Source organism: Pteropus vampyrus, unplaced genomic scaffold (assembly GCF_000151845.1).
Source record: "Pteropus vampyrus isolate Shadow unplaced genomic scaffold, Pvam_2.0 Scaffold280, whole genome shotgun sequence".
Lineage (NCBI taxonomy): Eukaryota > Metazoa > Chordata > Mammalia > Chiroptera > Pteropodidae > Pteropus > Pteropus vampyrus.
In genome coordinates this window covers 526706-542542 of record NW_011889061.1, presented here as the reverse complement: position 1 = coordinate 542542, position 15837 = coordinate 526706, and the positions used below count along the sequence as shown (strand labels likewise).

Here is a 15837-nt window from a genome sequence, read left to right as displayed (position 1 = left end):
GGTTGCCTAGCTGATAAGGAAAGTTAGTAATTTATGATTGAAGTATCTTCAAGTAGTCATTGGTGAGAAGCACTCAGATGAACCTGCTGTTAGAATTTTAAAAATTTATTTGAGAAAGTGTAGCTTTTGGTTATCTAGAATAGGAAAAAGGCCAGGGCTGGCAGGAATGCCTTTTTAATACAGTTCAACAAGTATGATGAGAAGCTGCCATGAGCAAGTCCTTGCACCATGCCCCTGGAGTAACGGACAATGAAAGAGGCTAAGTCTAGTTGCGAGGATGGTTTAAGTAAACAGAGAAGCTGTAATTGATGATAGAGTTAATCATGTCCTAAGAAACCCCAGGTAAATACACATAAAGCTTTGAGGGGGTTTACTTCTGCCTGGGAGTGGGGATGGGACAGAGGGGAGCCCCAAGAAGGTGCTCACGTGGATGACACATTTGAGTCAAATGAGGATGAGTATGACAGATAAAAATATTTAAGATCTGCAGGTCGGAAAACCAAAGAGGGGTTAAAATAAAATTCTCTCTTGCTGTCTGTGCATACAGATATGACTGAACTCAACAAGTAACATGTCTGCACAAAAGCAAGGTGTAGAATGTATCCGACATGATTCCAAGTATGAAAAAACTACACCAAATAATACTGTCTGCCAGTGATGTTTACATGGATATCAAGTGGAGACTGGAAAGGTGCCCTCAAAATCACGCTAGTGGCCACTACAGGGAGGGAGGGCGGGGGACAGACCTGGGGAGAAGCACTGATGAGACACCAACTTTAATTTTGATCAACTTAATGAAAATTAAGTAAAACGCACATCCCAAGACTGTTTGTAGGAACACACCCCCTCCGTGGAGGAGGGCGGTTAATGATTTTCATCTTAACCAGTGAGGTGGGCTCCCGGCAGAAAGCACCAGTCAGGGAGACCTGCACAGGGGAACGTGCTAAACCAAGCCAGGTGCCAAGTCCTGGAGCAGACCAGTGACCGTGAGAACATTCCTCTGTAGCACTTGGCGGAGAGCTTCACGCTTAGAACTTGGGTTTCCTCGGAGAAAAATGTTCGAACCATTTTAAATATGAATTCTGATGAACATGATTGCATTTATCAGTCACGTAAACGAAATGCAGCAGCTGTATGCAGTGAAAACCTGTAACTTAAATTTCATCAGTTAGTGATTCTGTCCCCTCACGGCCGCGTCTGGACAGATGCGCTGGCTCCTCCTCATCCGCACTCAGACTCCGTTAAACGACAGTTCATCATGAAGTCGCTACATTTTACGATGTGTTTGAAAACGATGATCTTTTTTTTTTCCCTCCCAGAAAGTGATTATTTTCTTGTGCTATACTTTGCTCCATCACTGTATGATAAAAATTTACATCCAGGGCTAGTTTTTCCCTTGTGATGCAGCTTTACTTCCTTTATAGATGTCAGTAGGACATGTTCTGATTTATAAGTCGGAGCAGTTTTATACCTGTCGCCTTCTCTCTAAAGCAGGAGTACCTGTGTAAGAGCTAAGAGTAACGTTATATTAACATAAAACATGTGTCTTAAATTTGTTATTTCTCATCTTTACCTGCCTAATTCTTCCGAGCGCCCCGTGATTCCTGGCATTACAGAACATGCTGTTATCACCGCTGCTTTGCAGATGAGGGAACGGAGTCAGGAAGTCTGCTGGCTGTCTCCCTAAGGTCGTACCAGCAACACCAGCAACAAGCATCAGAGGAAGAGAGCCCCAGAGTGAGATGTTTTCTATCTTACATCCTGAGCATCTCGAGGGCAGACTTGCGCATTGCTCCCCTCTGGACCCGCACCCGGCAGGCCCTGGGGTGCAGCAGGCACTGCACTGACGCGGCCTGCTGTGGGGAGGGGACTGTCGGACACCGCTCCGTTTTCAGCAATGGGGAACTGAGTGCAGTGCGAAAACCCGTGTCACAGACCTGAGTGAGGGTTCTGGAGATGTGTACGGATAACCTCTAGCTTAGAAGGTGGTCCCTACGCCCAGGAAGTTCTTTCAAGGATGGTGAACTCGGAGCACGACTGTAAGGTTGGTGGGGTTCATCTCTGAAAAGCTTTCTGTCTCTAGGTTCATTCCCGCTTCTTTGAAACAGAACTTAGGACTATAGTAAGTGACAAGTCCCTGGGACGTTAAGTCTCCTTCGAGTATAAGTGAGCTTCTTAGGAATCTGCCCGCTCGATCTCAGAAATGAACTCTCGCTCCATGTCAACTCGACTCCCCTTGAGCGAGCGGCGGTGATACAGCCAGGGCAGGGGACTCCGAGCCCGGTGCCCGTGCTGTAGACGGCACAGCTGCGCGATGGAGGGAGCTGCTGGGAGCAGCAGCCGATGTGATTAGTACTCTGCGAAGTATGACCACGTCACAGTGCACTGAGGTATCAGTGATGCGGGACCCAGCCCTACGTTCACTGTTTACGGATCCTAGCAAAAGGCTCCTCCATCAAGTCGTCCCCGAAAACTGACAACGATGCTCCTTCTCTAGCTTGTCAGCCCTGCACAGTCACAGTGGCAAGTCTCTGCTGGCTGGAGCCTTGGGGATGGGCTCTTTTTCAGCTTAAAGGCTGCAGTTTCAATTCTAGCCAGTAGGTGACATAACAGAACTTTCATTAAATTTTCTCTCACTTCTTGTAATTTTGTGGTAGAAGCAAAATGTGATTTCCCTAGCATTTAATTGGATAAAACATATTTAAAAATAGAAATTAAAATAATAAATCATGAGAAAGGAGGGGAAATTGCCCAACTTCACAGAAATGAATAGCATCTTATTAGCTTAATACTCGAGCTTATGCTGGAACTACATGAAATCTGCAAGGAAGAGAACCATTTTTTATGAAAAAAATTTAAAAAGTATTATGACTATTCATCGCCAAGATCTTTAGAAACTTATGACTCTATGTAGAAGCAGCAAATCTTACTAATTAACCACAACTAACTGAAGCAAAGTTTTAATAACAAATCTGTGTCTCTAATTCCACCTCTTTGATTAAAAGAGAGAACCACGTAAGATCGAGGGTCTTTTCTCAGTAGGAGAGTAGCAAAGTGAGTGTGCATTTAGGCGTCCGGGTGTGAGGCTAACTGATGAGTCAAGTCCAAGTCCGTGAAAGTCAGCCAAGGACGGCCTGCAGCCCGTGCCGCTCTGCGACCCGAGGGAGGCGTCCTGGCTGCCTCAGCACCTTTCCACTCACCCCGCCGGGTGGTGAGGAAGTGAAGGGCCATCGCAGCCTGGTTAAGTGACGGACCGCGGAGTGACAGAAGCTTGGCTGGCACCTCGGACCATCACTTAGACCTCTAATTTAACCTGTTAATTTAACCTGTCGACCTGGCGAGGCCATGGTATTCAGGTATTTGTAACACCAGTCTAAATGTCCCTGTGAATGTATTTTTAGATGACATTACCATTTAAATCATTAGATTTTGAGTAAAGCAGAGTGTACTCCATTATGTGGGTGGGTCTCATCCAATCAGTCGAGGGCTGAAGAGAAAAAAGATGGACCTCCCTGAGGAAGAGGGAGCTCTGCTTCCAACAGCTTCTGGACTCGGCATCAATTCTCTCATCAATTCTCTCCGGCGTCTCTATCTGCCGTCCTGCCCTTCAGGTTTCGGCCTTGCCAGCCCCAATTAATTGCCCGAGCCAGTTCCTTAAAATGAATCTCCCTGTATATCCACATGCTATTTGTTCTGTTTTGCTGGAAACTCCTAATGCAGGCGCCGTGTAAGAACTGGGTGTGGGAGAACTGCCACTAGAAACCGGAAACTCCTTTCCAGTCCTCTCCAGGTTTCGGCCCCAGTGCACCCCTCCCCTCCCCTCCCCTCCCCTTCTCCCCTCCCCCCTTCCTGCCTTCCTTGCTAAGGCTTTTGCTAAGCAGTTGCTCTATGTCTGAAACTGACCTATGTCCTGTTGGTAGCGAGACTTAGGACCAAGCCTGGTTTTCCAGGGAAGTTTCACTCTGAGACTGAGAAATTGGGTTTAGAGTTGAACATTATCTTGCTGAACAATACAGAGCAGGGTCCCCAACTCCCAGGCCATGGCCCGGTGCCATCAGTGGCCTGTCAGGAACCGGGCCGCACAGCAGGAGGTGAGCAGCAGGTGAGCCAGTGAAGATTCACGTGTACTTGCGGCCACGCTCTCCCCAGCACCAGCATCACCGCTTCAGCTCTGCCTCAGGTCCTCAGGCGTTAGAGTCTCATAGGAGCGCGAACCCTCCTGTGAACCGCGCATATGAGGCATCTAGGTTGCGCGCTCCTTATGAGAACTCAGTGCCTGAGGATCCGAGGTGGACCAGAGACGCTGATGCCAATGCTGAGGAGTGGCTGCAAGCACAGATTAACACTGGCAGAGAGGTGTTAATAATAACACAGAGCACAGAGCACAAAGCATAGAGACCATAATAAATCCATTGCACACAGACTCATATCCAAACCCTATCAGTGACTGGCAAGTGACGAGTAAGCTGCATCTGGTGACAGGCTTTATAGTGGCAAGTGAGTTGATGTTCTTCATCAACTTGTACAGCTGCATCTGGTGGCATCTGATTCTGCATTATGGTGAGTAGTATAATTATTTAATTATATATTACAATGTAATAATAATAAAAATAAAGTGTGCAATAAATATGGGCTGGAATCATCCCGACCTCCACCCTGTTCGTGGAAAAACTGTCTTCCACGAATCCGGTCCCTGGTGCCAGGAAGGCTGGGAACCGCTGATGGAGGAAGTCTTATTCCTTGTCCATATAACAGACTTTAGCATATGCAACTTCTGCTGCTCTTGAATTTAATCTTTTCCCCACAACTAAACATCCTCAAACTCTACACATTTTCCTTTGAGGTTATTTTTTAATGGATGAATAATTTATATGTACTAAAATATACAAATTTGAAGGGACAGTTGAATTTTGGCAAAGCACAGACTGTGTAACTTCCCTGGCAAGACAGACAACTTTCTCTCATCCCCCCCAGTTCCCTCATGCCTGTTCCTAGTCAATTTCTCCATCACCCCTCTCCACCAGAAGTAGGATCTGACTTGTATCATAGAATATTTTATTTATAACACCACTCTTTTACTATCTCCTAGGTCCACTAATCAATTCTTACCTCTAATCCCCTTGGCTGGAAGATTTTCCAATTTGTCAAAGTCTTTCTTAAAAAATGGTTATTTGCAATGTGATATGTTAATCCAGATATAGTTGAAATAGTCAAAAAAAACCAGTATTACGTTAAAATTCTGGGCAATGTCATACATAACTCTGTGTACTCATATGGAGTTTGAGGTTGACTAAAACTCACAGGCCTAAAAAAATTATTTAAAAACTATTGCTCTCTTTACATCACAATACTATAATATTATACGTGAGTCCAGAATTTTACTTTTGTGCTTGTTGAAATTAATCTTGGCTTTGCTCATTGTTCAGAATATTCAGTTAATTTTAAATTTTGTGATGTGGCATATTTTAAACCATTCCTTTTTGCTTTGTGTCATCTGCCAGTTTGAAAATCACATGGTTTATATCTCCATCGAAATCTTGATGGAAATCTCAATGGGATATATGAGGGACAGAGCCCCAGGACATGGGCCTAACTGTCGTACCCTGACATTGGGAGGGCCTGTGCCTCGCCTCCCTACCCTCAGCTTATACTTCTTCGTCCTGTCCCCACACCTGTCTGAACCTTCCATCTTCTTTTCTGTCTATACTTCCATCCTAGGGATCACATTTGTCCTATGACTTAAAATACATCAATATGCTGATATGTCCAAATTTATTGCTCCAGCTCAGCCCTCGCCCCTGAACTCAGACTTATTTATCAAACTGCCCACATGACATTCGAACTGGAAGTCTGTCACCTCAGACTAACACAATAAAAACAGAGTCCCTTGCTACCCCCCTTACCCTACACTTACTCTATAATTTTCCATTTTGCAAATGAAATCTTTGTGCTGCCTGTGCCTCAGGCTCAGATCCTTGGCATCTTCCTTGCTCCTGTTCACTCTCTCGCTCCCTTCACACAAACAGCAAAAACTTAGAATCTCCCTGCCAATTCATGCGGTATTTGGCCATTTTTAAGCAGCTCTGCTCCTACTCTGGGTCCGGTCGCCTCTGTGTCTTGCACAGATGGTTATGGCAGCTCCTGTCTGGCCTTCCCGCCTTCGCACACTCAATTCCTGTGGTCTGTCTTCCACACAGCGGGAAGGATGATATTTTTCAAAGCAATCTCAAAGAGGTCACCTTCTGCTCAAGATCTTCAGTGGTTTTTACATTATAGTACATTCCAGAGTCTGCGCTGCAGCCTCCGAGGCCTTCATTAACCTGCCTCCTGCCTCCCCTTTCTGCTCTCTCCTGACTAGTCTCGCTCCCCATCACTCTGCCTCTGCTCCAGTCTCCCAGCTCAGGACTTCTGGGCGTCCATCCTCCAGTAACATCCCCAACCCCTCCCCTCCCCTCCCGCTCCCAGCATGTGCCCGGCTCACTCCCGGCTTCCTGAAGGCCTCGGCTCCCAGGCCCTGCATCAGAGCAGCCTCCAGACCAGCACCACGCCCAGCCTCCTTCATCTGCTTAATTAACCTCCACACATGATGTGTTCGTTTTCATTTCCCTCTTTTGGAATGTAAGCTCCATGTGTGGGAGTATTTGTTTTAAAATGTTGTATTCTCCATGGCTAAAATGGTGCCTGAAACATAACAGGAACTTAATACGTATCTGTGAATGAACAAATTAAATAGATGACTCAGGGAGTGTCACATAGAATTAAATGTTAGGTGAGAAAAACTTACGTGCAGTGTAAGGCATTAAAAAGAGGGTAGTAAATTAAAAACATTTCTTTGTTATGCATTTTTTCTAAAAAACAAACAAGGCCTCTAAATGTGAATGTGACCATCTAAAAAGTTCACCTCCAAATCATTTCTACAGGAGACGTGATTAGGCACGATTCTCAGAATGCCAGGCCGGTCCAGAGCCGATCTGCGGCCTGCCTTGTCAGGCGTCACAAGGCACTTTCCAAGCTGGGATCGACACGCCCAGCAGCAGAGACACGGACCGCAGAGTCTCATGATACTTAAAGTAACACAAGAAGAGCCCGAAGAGCCCATTCTCTTCGACCAATTAGGAGAGAGAGGCTTCTAGAGAGTCAATCATCCACATTATTTGACTCTAATTCCATATAAATTCTCCAGATTATTTTGATTTAGCTAAAACATACGGCAAAACAGTCATAAATGCTGTTTAGAGCAAGAGCTCAGATTTTACACAGAAACGGGTATGGCGTCGTTCTAGTCACTGTAAAGCACTTGCCTTGAACAAGTCGACCTTGCTGATGATGCCAAAGTTCACGTCGACAGCGAGCGCCAACTGCATCGTAGCGGGCAGGGCCCCGAGCAGGTCGGACTCGTCTTCATGGAGCAAACACGGCCACGCGCAGAACAGAACGAACAGTGAAAGACGTCACCGAAGTGTGAGGAAAAGGAAAAGAATAACAAAATACCAACTATTTTTATAAATGAACAGCTATATCAAAAGCTATATTTTCATTACTTCAACTGGCCGTACATACCTACCACTTTCATGAGAAAAAAGAAGCATTTTAAGTATCGATCACCTAATAATTCTGAATAAACCCAGAGCATTGTGTTTGCTAAAATTTTAGATATAAAGTTTAATGATCATGGGACAAAGGCTGCTGGGCAGCTGAGATGGGAAAGGGTCTCATTCTTGTCTTCTGGGTTTGCAGACTCCAGACCGAACACCCTAAGAATGCAAATGATGAGAACCATGTGGTGTCTGAAAGCTCAGAGCTCTGTCACTATCTCATCTGACCCTAGTGACAACCCGAAGGTAAGTGTTCTCATTCCTGCTTTGCAGAAAGAAGAAACAAACAAAGCACAGAAGCTCTGAGGCTGTAGGTGACTCGCTCAATTGTGCATAATTGGGGGCTGGCTCGGCTGGGAATGGAATCTAAAGAAGAAATGTGCTGAGTGAGTCAATTCAAATTATTGTTATTTACTTGCGCATTAACTCAGTGAATAATGTGAATACACGAGAGATTTCTCTACCTGTGAATTAAATAACGGGCCTTTGGGCTGATTTCTCTACCTGTGAATTAAAAAACGTTCCATAAACAAACTGCCCATTCTTAGTGTCCAGTATGCTCCCAGTTTGAGAGTTGATTATTTTTGATGTTTTCTTATATCCATTTAGAAAAGAAAAAATTACTATATTCTATCCTCATTTCGATTCTAAATATGAAGATGCTTTCTAAACAGCACGGCTCCTTGTGGCTTTTTCGGGGGTGGGTTGTAGGCCCCTGTGCTGGGAGAAGGGGGCAGTGATGGCTCCTCTGCTGCTCCCGCCCCGTGTGAGATGCCTAGGAGCAGCCGCGGGGCCTGCAGGGGAAGGGCCGGGGGCCTCAAATTCGGGAGGAGTCTCTAAACGTGGGGCTGGGACCTCTTAACAGTGGCAGAAAAGTGAAGATAAGTTATGAAGTAGTCACAGGGACATAAAATACAGCATCGGGAATATGGTTAACAATACTGGGGCCGAGACTAATCGGGGGGGTCACTTCATAAATTATATAAATGACTAACCACTGTGCTGTACGCCCGCAACTAAGAGAATACTGAATGTCAGCTGTAATTGAAAAATGAGTAAATAAACAAATAAGGCTCTGCTGTCAACAACCAGAGGCTCTTATCTGCTCTACGAGCCTCTGTGATCTGAGAATCACACTGGAGTTTGCGTTCTGGGAGCACTAGCGTTTTTGGCTTCTCTGTGGCACTTTTTATATAGGAAGGAACAAACAGTTGAATCTGATTATTGTCAATGAGCATATTATCCTTTACATGTATCATTTAATAAAGATTATTCTAAACTCCAGCATTACAGCACTAATAGTTGGCACCATGAATTGCTGAGGGTCTCCTGCAGCGGGGTGGCCTGAGAGCTATACCTTCTGGATGTGCCCTGGGTGACAAGGTTACACCTAGAAAGCATCCCAGGTTGACTGAGCAAGTCTGAGCTCCATTAGGTTATCTGCTGGCTCCGTGCCCCTAGCCAAATTTTTCAGTTAGGAGCCTCCATTTCCTTGTTTATAACTCAACCTCAGTGCCCAGGGATTCAAGGCACCTAATTTTCCCAAATGTGTGTGTGTGTGTGTGTGTGTGTGTGTAAAGATTATGTGAAGCAATATGTGTAATTCCTAGCATTTGGTAGTCATTGAAAAAAATTTAGCTTCTGTTCTTCCAGGATTTGCATAACCAGTAAGTTAAGGCTGGATATTTAAGAAAAAAAATCCCATGGTATTAAATTAATGCTCTAAAGGTCATTTAGCTGTTTTTCAATCTTCCGTTCAAATCCATTCAGTCTCCGCTTATACCTTATGGGACTTTCACCACATGACATGGTTTGCAGGGATGTGGCGAGTAATTTGCCATGCTTACCCAGCATTCTCTGAGAGTCCCACGTGTATTCATACCAGGTCCGAACCCGATTCTGCACGCTCTTGGGAATGGAATAATTGTTCATGTAGGCGATGGTGTGATCCATGCAGATCCGGAAGCTGTTCTGATTGGCTGTTGCTGCTCCAATCACATCTCGCATCTAAAACCAAATGTGGTCACTTCCACAAACGGCAGAGTAACTGGAGGAGTTACTAAAAGCCCAGCCGAGTTCAGAGTTTTCCCGTGATACATTCCATTGTATACTCTGGCCACTTGGTTTTTATCACACTGATACTGGGTCCTGACTCAATCACTTCTACAAAATATTGGGCAAATCGTATCCTCTTTCTGACCCAGTAACGAAACAGGAAGACCCGTCTCATCTCCCATATGAGGTTTCTGTGACGATTCAACATATAATGCATGTGACTACACAAAATTCTTTGAAAACTTGTACATTATTGCAAAGACGTTAGCTGACTTTTAAAAAATTACCTAGCTTGTGCTTATGCAAGGAATGTGTAAAGAAAGTGAGCCATTATCTGGCAGAGTGGCTAGTCTATTTTGGTGAGTCTCACTTTGAAAGCATCCTTTATAGATTAGCCAGTGTGGCTGGCTGTATAGACGCAATTCATCATGAAATTGCAACCTCTGTAGTTCCCTTTGTGTTGTTTAGACAGATAAAATCAAATCTCGTCGTGCTTAAGGCACAGTATTCAGCAGAAGTTGAAATGCGCTGGAATTACTGAGGCATCATCCACTGCTGTGACAATCCTTAAAGAACTGTCAGGTTTTAGTTCTTGGATGTTTATAACGCAACCATAAAAACCCACTCTAGGTTAAAAGCTGATCTTAAAGGTCTCAGCACAAAAAAAGATATATAGCTCGACTCTTCCCCTCACACAGAGGGAAGCAAGTGGCTGTAAATTTGCTTTGACTGAGGGTTTATTACGGGGAGGAGAGCCAGGGACTCACACTCACACTCTTAAGACTTTGCTCGTTCATTTGTGGTAGCTGAGCCTTTTCTGCTTATGGAGAAACGGCTCATTCTTTGAGGTCTAGCTTAAGAGCTCTTTTGTGATGGCTTCTTCGGCTTCCATTTTAGAGTGAATAATAAAAGTTATCCAAACTGTCTGCTGAGCAGCCATGCAGATAGCCAGCCTGGAGGCGTCCTCGTCGGCCTCTGCCTTCCTTGTGGGGCTCCTCTAAGCGCCTTCTGCAACCTCAATGCTCAGGCCTCCTTTCTCCCAGCTGCACCTGGCGGCTGACCAAGGTAGCGAGTCTTCTAGGGCGTGAGAAAGGGGCATGAGGGGTGGGGCTGGGAGATTTAATAGAGTTTTAAATTGGGAACCAAAGAACGTTAAAGGCCTTACTGATCGGTGCCGAGGGCCTAGAATTTGCAGTGACAGTGCTCTGAGCAGTGTGCGTGCTGGCTCTGGTGGTGCGGGGGTTGAGGAAGATGGCTATTCCGGCTATTCCGGGATGGGGTCAAGGGCAGCGAAGTGCATGAGGGTGTGAGAGGGAGAGAACAGCAGTCTTTGTGAGTCGATAAGAGAACTGACCATCACAGTGAAGAGGTAACAATCAGGCCCTGGGGCCGTTCTCGGTGTGGTGCTAGGTGGGGATTTTGGATTCTGTCCCAGGCCCTCTTGCTCTCTTCTGTTCTCCTCACCATCTTTGTTTGTGGTGCAAGGTCAAGGCGCAAGTCTCTGCCTCCTGCCCGATCTTTGTCTCCAGCTGCAGTCCCACCCGCTCGGTGCATGTGGCTCTCCCAAAGACCTTGTTAAAATGCAGGCTTTAACTCTGCAGGTCCTGGGTAGGGCCTGAATTCTGAATTTCCCAAGTGATACTGTGCTGCTGGTCTGGGGACCGCACTTGGAGTAGCAAGAATACTGAACGGAGCTAGACATAGTTTTTAATCTTGAAAAAACTGCATTGGACATAGTGAGGGCAAATACCTGTCATTTTACTGTTATTATCCATGCTACTTTGTATGGCTCTAGCAGGTGACTGTGTGAAGGACACACATGAATTAGGGTGCCTCTTAATCTCTTTAAGCTGGAGTTTCCTTGTCTGTAAAACTGAGAAAACACTGAATGTGACATGACTACCTCACATATATTCTATGAGACAAAATTAAATAATATGACTTTTGCAATTTATATTCAAATTAATTTGAATAACATTTCTCTCTAACCGGCCTATTTTCAATCACTGTTAATGCAACCTCCCCAGATGTTAAGATTATGACATTTTATACTTACAGTTTTTCACTGCTCGGTGTCTGTCTTCCCAAACCTAAATATTTTCTAAATAGTTTCTTTGACAAGTCTCTCTCCACTCTATTACCATGTTCGGGCTGGAGCTGCCATACACCTGTGTCTCTACATTGACCATGTTTTTCACTTTCTGGATTCTGATGCTCCGCTATCGGGGACTAGCCCTCCCAGAGTTAGCTAATTCCTAGAGATGCCTGGAAACTCTGCAGGGAGTGCACCTGTCACACACCAGCCAACCGACCTCGAGCCTGCCCTGTCGGCTCCCACACTCCCTGTCATGCCCGCCTGCCCTAGTCACCCCGGGGCCAGGCCCCGTTCACATCCTCCTCCAGGTCATTAAAACAGGTCCAAGTTAGTTTTAAAAAAGCACCATATAGATTTCAATTTTTCCTCTGTAAAGTTTATAAAGACTTGCTAGGTTTTTAAAAATGACAACATTATGTATCTAGGGATTCGCATCTTAATTTACCTGACCAATTAGGCTGGAGAACACAAAAACTCCCAAGAAGAAATTCAGCAGTTGAAAAACGATTTCGAATGAAGTGTGTGGATCTGGAAGGCCTCCAATGGTAATCAAACTTCGGACTGCCCAGTAGTAACACCTCAGATACCTGTGCAGAGAGAAAATACTCATTTTGCTTTTTACCGTAACTTTAAAATTACCCCTATGCCCAGGCGTGTAGATTACTACATCATAACACATTTCCTCCTAATTAAGATTCTCTTCCTATAGGCTGCATTTGCGAACACCACGTGAGCTAATGTAAACTTACTGACAAACACTGTGAAATGACTCGGCAAACCCAAGGAGAGTGTTTACGGCTCTTCCACTTCTCTCTCATTGCAAAACATAGCACCCCAATATCTAACGGTACAGACCAACAACTGCTGGTCAGGCTCATAATTCTGTGCCACGGCAGTCTGTGTGCAGCCCAGCAGAGATGGCTTGTCTATGCCTGTGACCAGCTGGCCCTCTGCTGGGGCGACCTGACTGAGGCTGGAGCCTCAGGTGCCTGGGGCCTGGACTGTGACTGCTGACTGGGTTCCCCCGTCCTCCACGTTCGGTCCGCGGAATGCTGGGAAATGATGGAGAGTTCGCTGGCGGTCTCTGCCCCCCGGGGCCAGGCACAGAGCCCCTGCGCCTGGGCACCCTCCCCCGTGAGGAGGGTGCCAGGAGCATCGTCTGTTTCAGCCCCCCGTTCCAACACAGAGCTCCTGAAGCCCCTGTAGTTTCCTGGGTTGGGGTGGGCGTTGTTCCTGGGTGGCTCCTGGATGAGGGCTGGTCACCAAAAAGACTAAGATCTGCCAGAAGCTTGGCGTTTTCTCTTGAACGTGGCTGAACGTGGAGTCAGTGATCAGTCATGCCCACGTGATGAAGCTGCCACAGGGTCCCAACGTACGGGGTCTGCAGAGCTTCCTGGTCGGTGACCGCACGGAGGTGCCGGGAGAGAGGCACGCCCCAGTCCTGGGGAGGGTGCGGGAGCTCTGAGTTGCTTCCCCGTCCCTGGCCCTGTACATCTCTTCCATCTGGATGTGCGTCTGTGACCTTTATCATGGCCTGTAATAAACTGGTTAACTGTAAGCATGTGCTTCCCTGGGTTCTGTGAGCCACTTCAGCAAATCAGTTGAACTCAAGGAGGGCGGCCACTGGAACCTCTGATCTACAGCCAGTTAGTGAGAAGCACAGGTGACAATCAGGGTTTTCTACTGGTGTCTAAGGTGTGTGTGTGTGTGGGGGGGGTGCTTTGGGCAGTCAGGTAAGACTGAACCTTCGACCTTTGGAACCTGAGGCTATTTCTGGGTAGATAGTGTCAGAATTGGGTTAAACTGTAGGGCACCCAGCTAGTGTCTGTGAATTGCCTGGTGTGGGGAAAACCTCGACACATTTGGTGGCCAGTGGCGTCAGAAAAGAAGTGTTCTTTGTGACAATAAAGGAGACACACAGAGAAGAGGGAAGTAGGGAAGAACTGGGATTTTCTCTACTCGGGAAAGAAAACCCTGAGTTTTCTCTTTACAAACACCCGAGATGTCCTCTCACATATCTGAGCCTGCACTGGGATGGCTGAACAGCCAGGGCCGGCGCGGTCTCTCTCTCCATGAAGCCCCGCAGGACCAGCCAGGCTTCCTCACAGCGCAGTGGGCTCGGGGCCGCTGGGCTTCTTGCGTAGCGACTCGTGTTCCCCAGGTGGTGGCTGTAAGGCTTCTTTCAACTCAGAAGGCCCATAACATCTTAGTCTCTTGCCACATTCTATTTGTCCATCGACACCAAGGCCAGCTCAGATTCAAGGAGAGGGGTGTTTGAATCCACTTCTGAATGAGAGGAAGAGCAAAGAAATGGAGCCATTTTTAAACTACCATGCTAGGGAGGGGAGGGCTCTCCTAGAGCTCAAGGATCTTTGTGCGGATGGGAGAGCCTCTTGCAGTTTGGATCCAATCGTTTTTACTGGTGGAAAATACTGCAGGTGCATCTGTCTCCTCTCTCTCTTCTGCCCATGTCTTACTATTGAATATGTAAACCATGGCAGAGGGAGAGGAGAGCTGCCTTAAAAGGAAAATTACTCTTAGACGTGATTAGTGATTTACCTAGAAATTTAGTATTGAAGGAAACCAAGTATACTCAGAAATATACTTGGTAAAGATTCTGTACTTAACTTGAGCAACTGCAAATGGAGAGTCTGAGATCATTACAGCCCAAGTAGGAGGAGAATCAGGAGCCAGGGCAACGGAAGGGAACACGGAAAAGATGTGGACAGAACATGCGACACTCACCGAGCTACACTGGCTAAGGGTTTCACGGTGTCCGTGGTGAGGCGGGTATGGGCGCTGGTGCCACAACAGCACCTCTGGGTGTACATGGTGATTTTTGTGCACGGCCAGGGGTCCTGTTAGGAATGTTCCGTATAGATCTGATGACAGGTCTGGGCCAGACACTCCTACTGAAGCCTTAGGGAACAAGGTTCTATCTACAGAACCATCTCCGCATAGAGAGGCTCTTGGGTTTAGTCAGTCCCAGATCATTACCCTATGGTCCAAGCAGACACGGAAAAGGAGAGCTTTGTACAGAATCCTGCCCTAGCCAGCATTTCATTTCTGGTCTGGGTATGCCACATGTACTATTAGCACTTTAAGTAACTGTATATTAGTCTTTGACAGAGTGGTCTTTTTCTTATGAAAATAATTTATCACTTTTAGATGTTCAAGTACTAAGAAGTTGAAGTTTACAAAGAAAGAATCAAACTGCAGTTGAAGTCAATATTCAAATAAAAAGATCTAGGAAAAAATCACTCATTTTGAATTCAATACCTTTTGAAGGACATTGGTTTTTTCTTTTTTTTTTTTTAAACCTGGTGGATATAGGAAGAGAAAATTACTGTGCCAAGAGAAAAAAAATATTACCACTCTGTAATTTTTTCTAGCAGGCTCCCCTGGACTTGCTAATATTAGCGTGAACTTGCTGTCAAAGAGAACCACCTTGAAGAAGCATGGAATAAATTTTACGGATTGCATTTTAACTTTCGAATTCCAATTTACAATTACTCGTTACCTGATTTATTTTGGCCCTGGGTCCCGGACCTGTGGGTCTCTTTAAATTAAGGCACTTTGTTGAACCCAATACCACTCAAGAGTAGGACAGGGAATCACTTCTTTCCCTATGTGACCAACTCCAGTACATGCATTGGGACTACTGTCCCCTCCAAGGTCACTGGAGTGTTAACAAGAACATACATGAATTACTTTCTCTAATTTTCTTATTTATGGATGTTAAGTAACAATCTCATGCGGAACTTAAGCACTGGTTTTCCAGATCTGGAGGGTTAGCCTTGAACTATTTTTTTGTGTATTAAATAGTCCGCAGTGTTAACTGGAAGTTTTCTGCCCTGATGCTTTGAGGTTTTCTTTTGGATTCTTTTCTTGGTCACGTCTTATACCCAGACACGCACAACCAAAGGTAAGATCTGTAATTTAATTAGATGGCACTTTATCGACTTCCTAGGATTAGGTTAATTAGTCAAGTGTGTCCACTGCTAATATTTGTACCCAGGCAGAGAGATCTCTTCACGGAGCTTCCATCTGGCTGATTTAGTACATGAATTATCTAACGGACTGCATATATAT

The 15837-nt window shown here is 45.7% G+C and overlaps 1 protein-coding gene across 1 annotated transcript in view; it reads right to left on the bottom strand.

Annotated features, from left to right (window-relative positions):
- The window catches only part of CNGB3 (cyclic nucleotide gated channel beta 3), a 100403-nt gene that overhangs the window by 19753 nt on the left and 64813 nt on the right, over nt 1–15837 (bottom strand). The window contains exons 12-14 of the mRNA XM_011375916.1: nt 12191–12332; nt 9443–9602; nt 7302–7399 (exon numbers count right to left, since the gene is read on the bottom strand). Coding sequence (XP_011374218.1) covers nt 7302–7399; nt 9443–9602; nt 12191–12332 — 400 coding nt within the window. The remainder of the gene's footprint in view (nt 1–7301; nt 7400–9442; nt 9603–12190; nt 12333–15837) is intronic.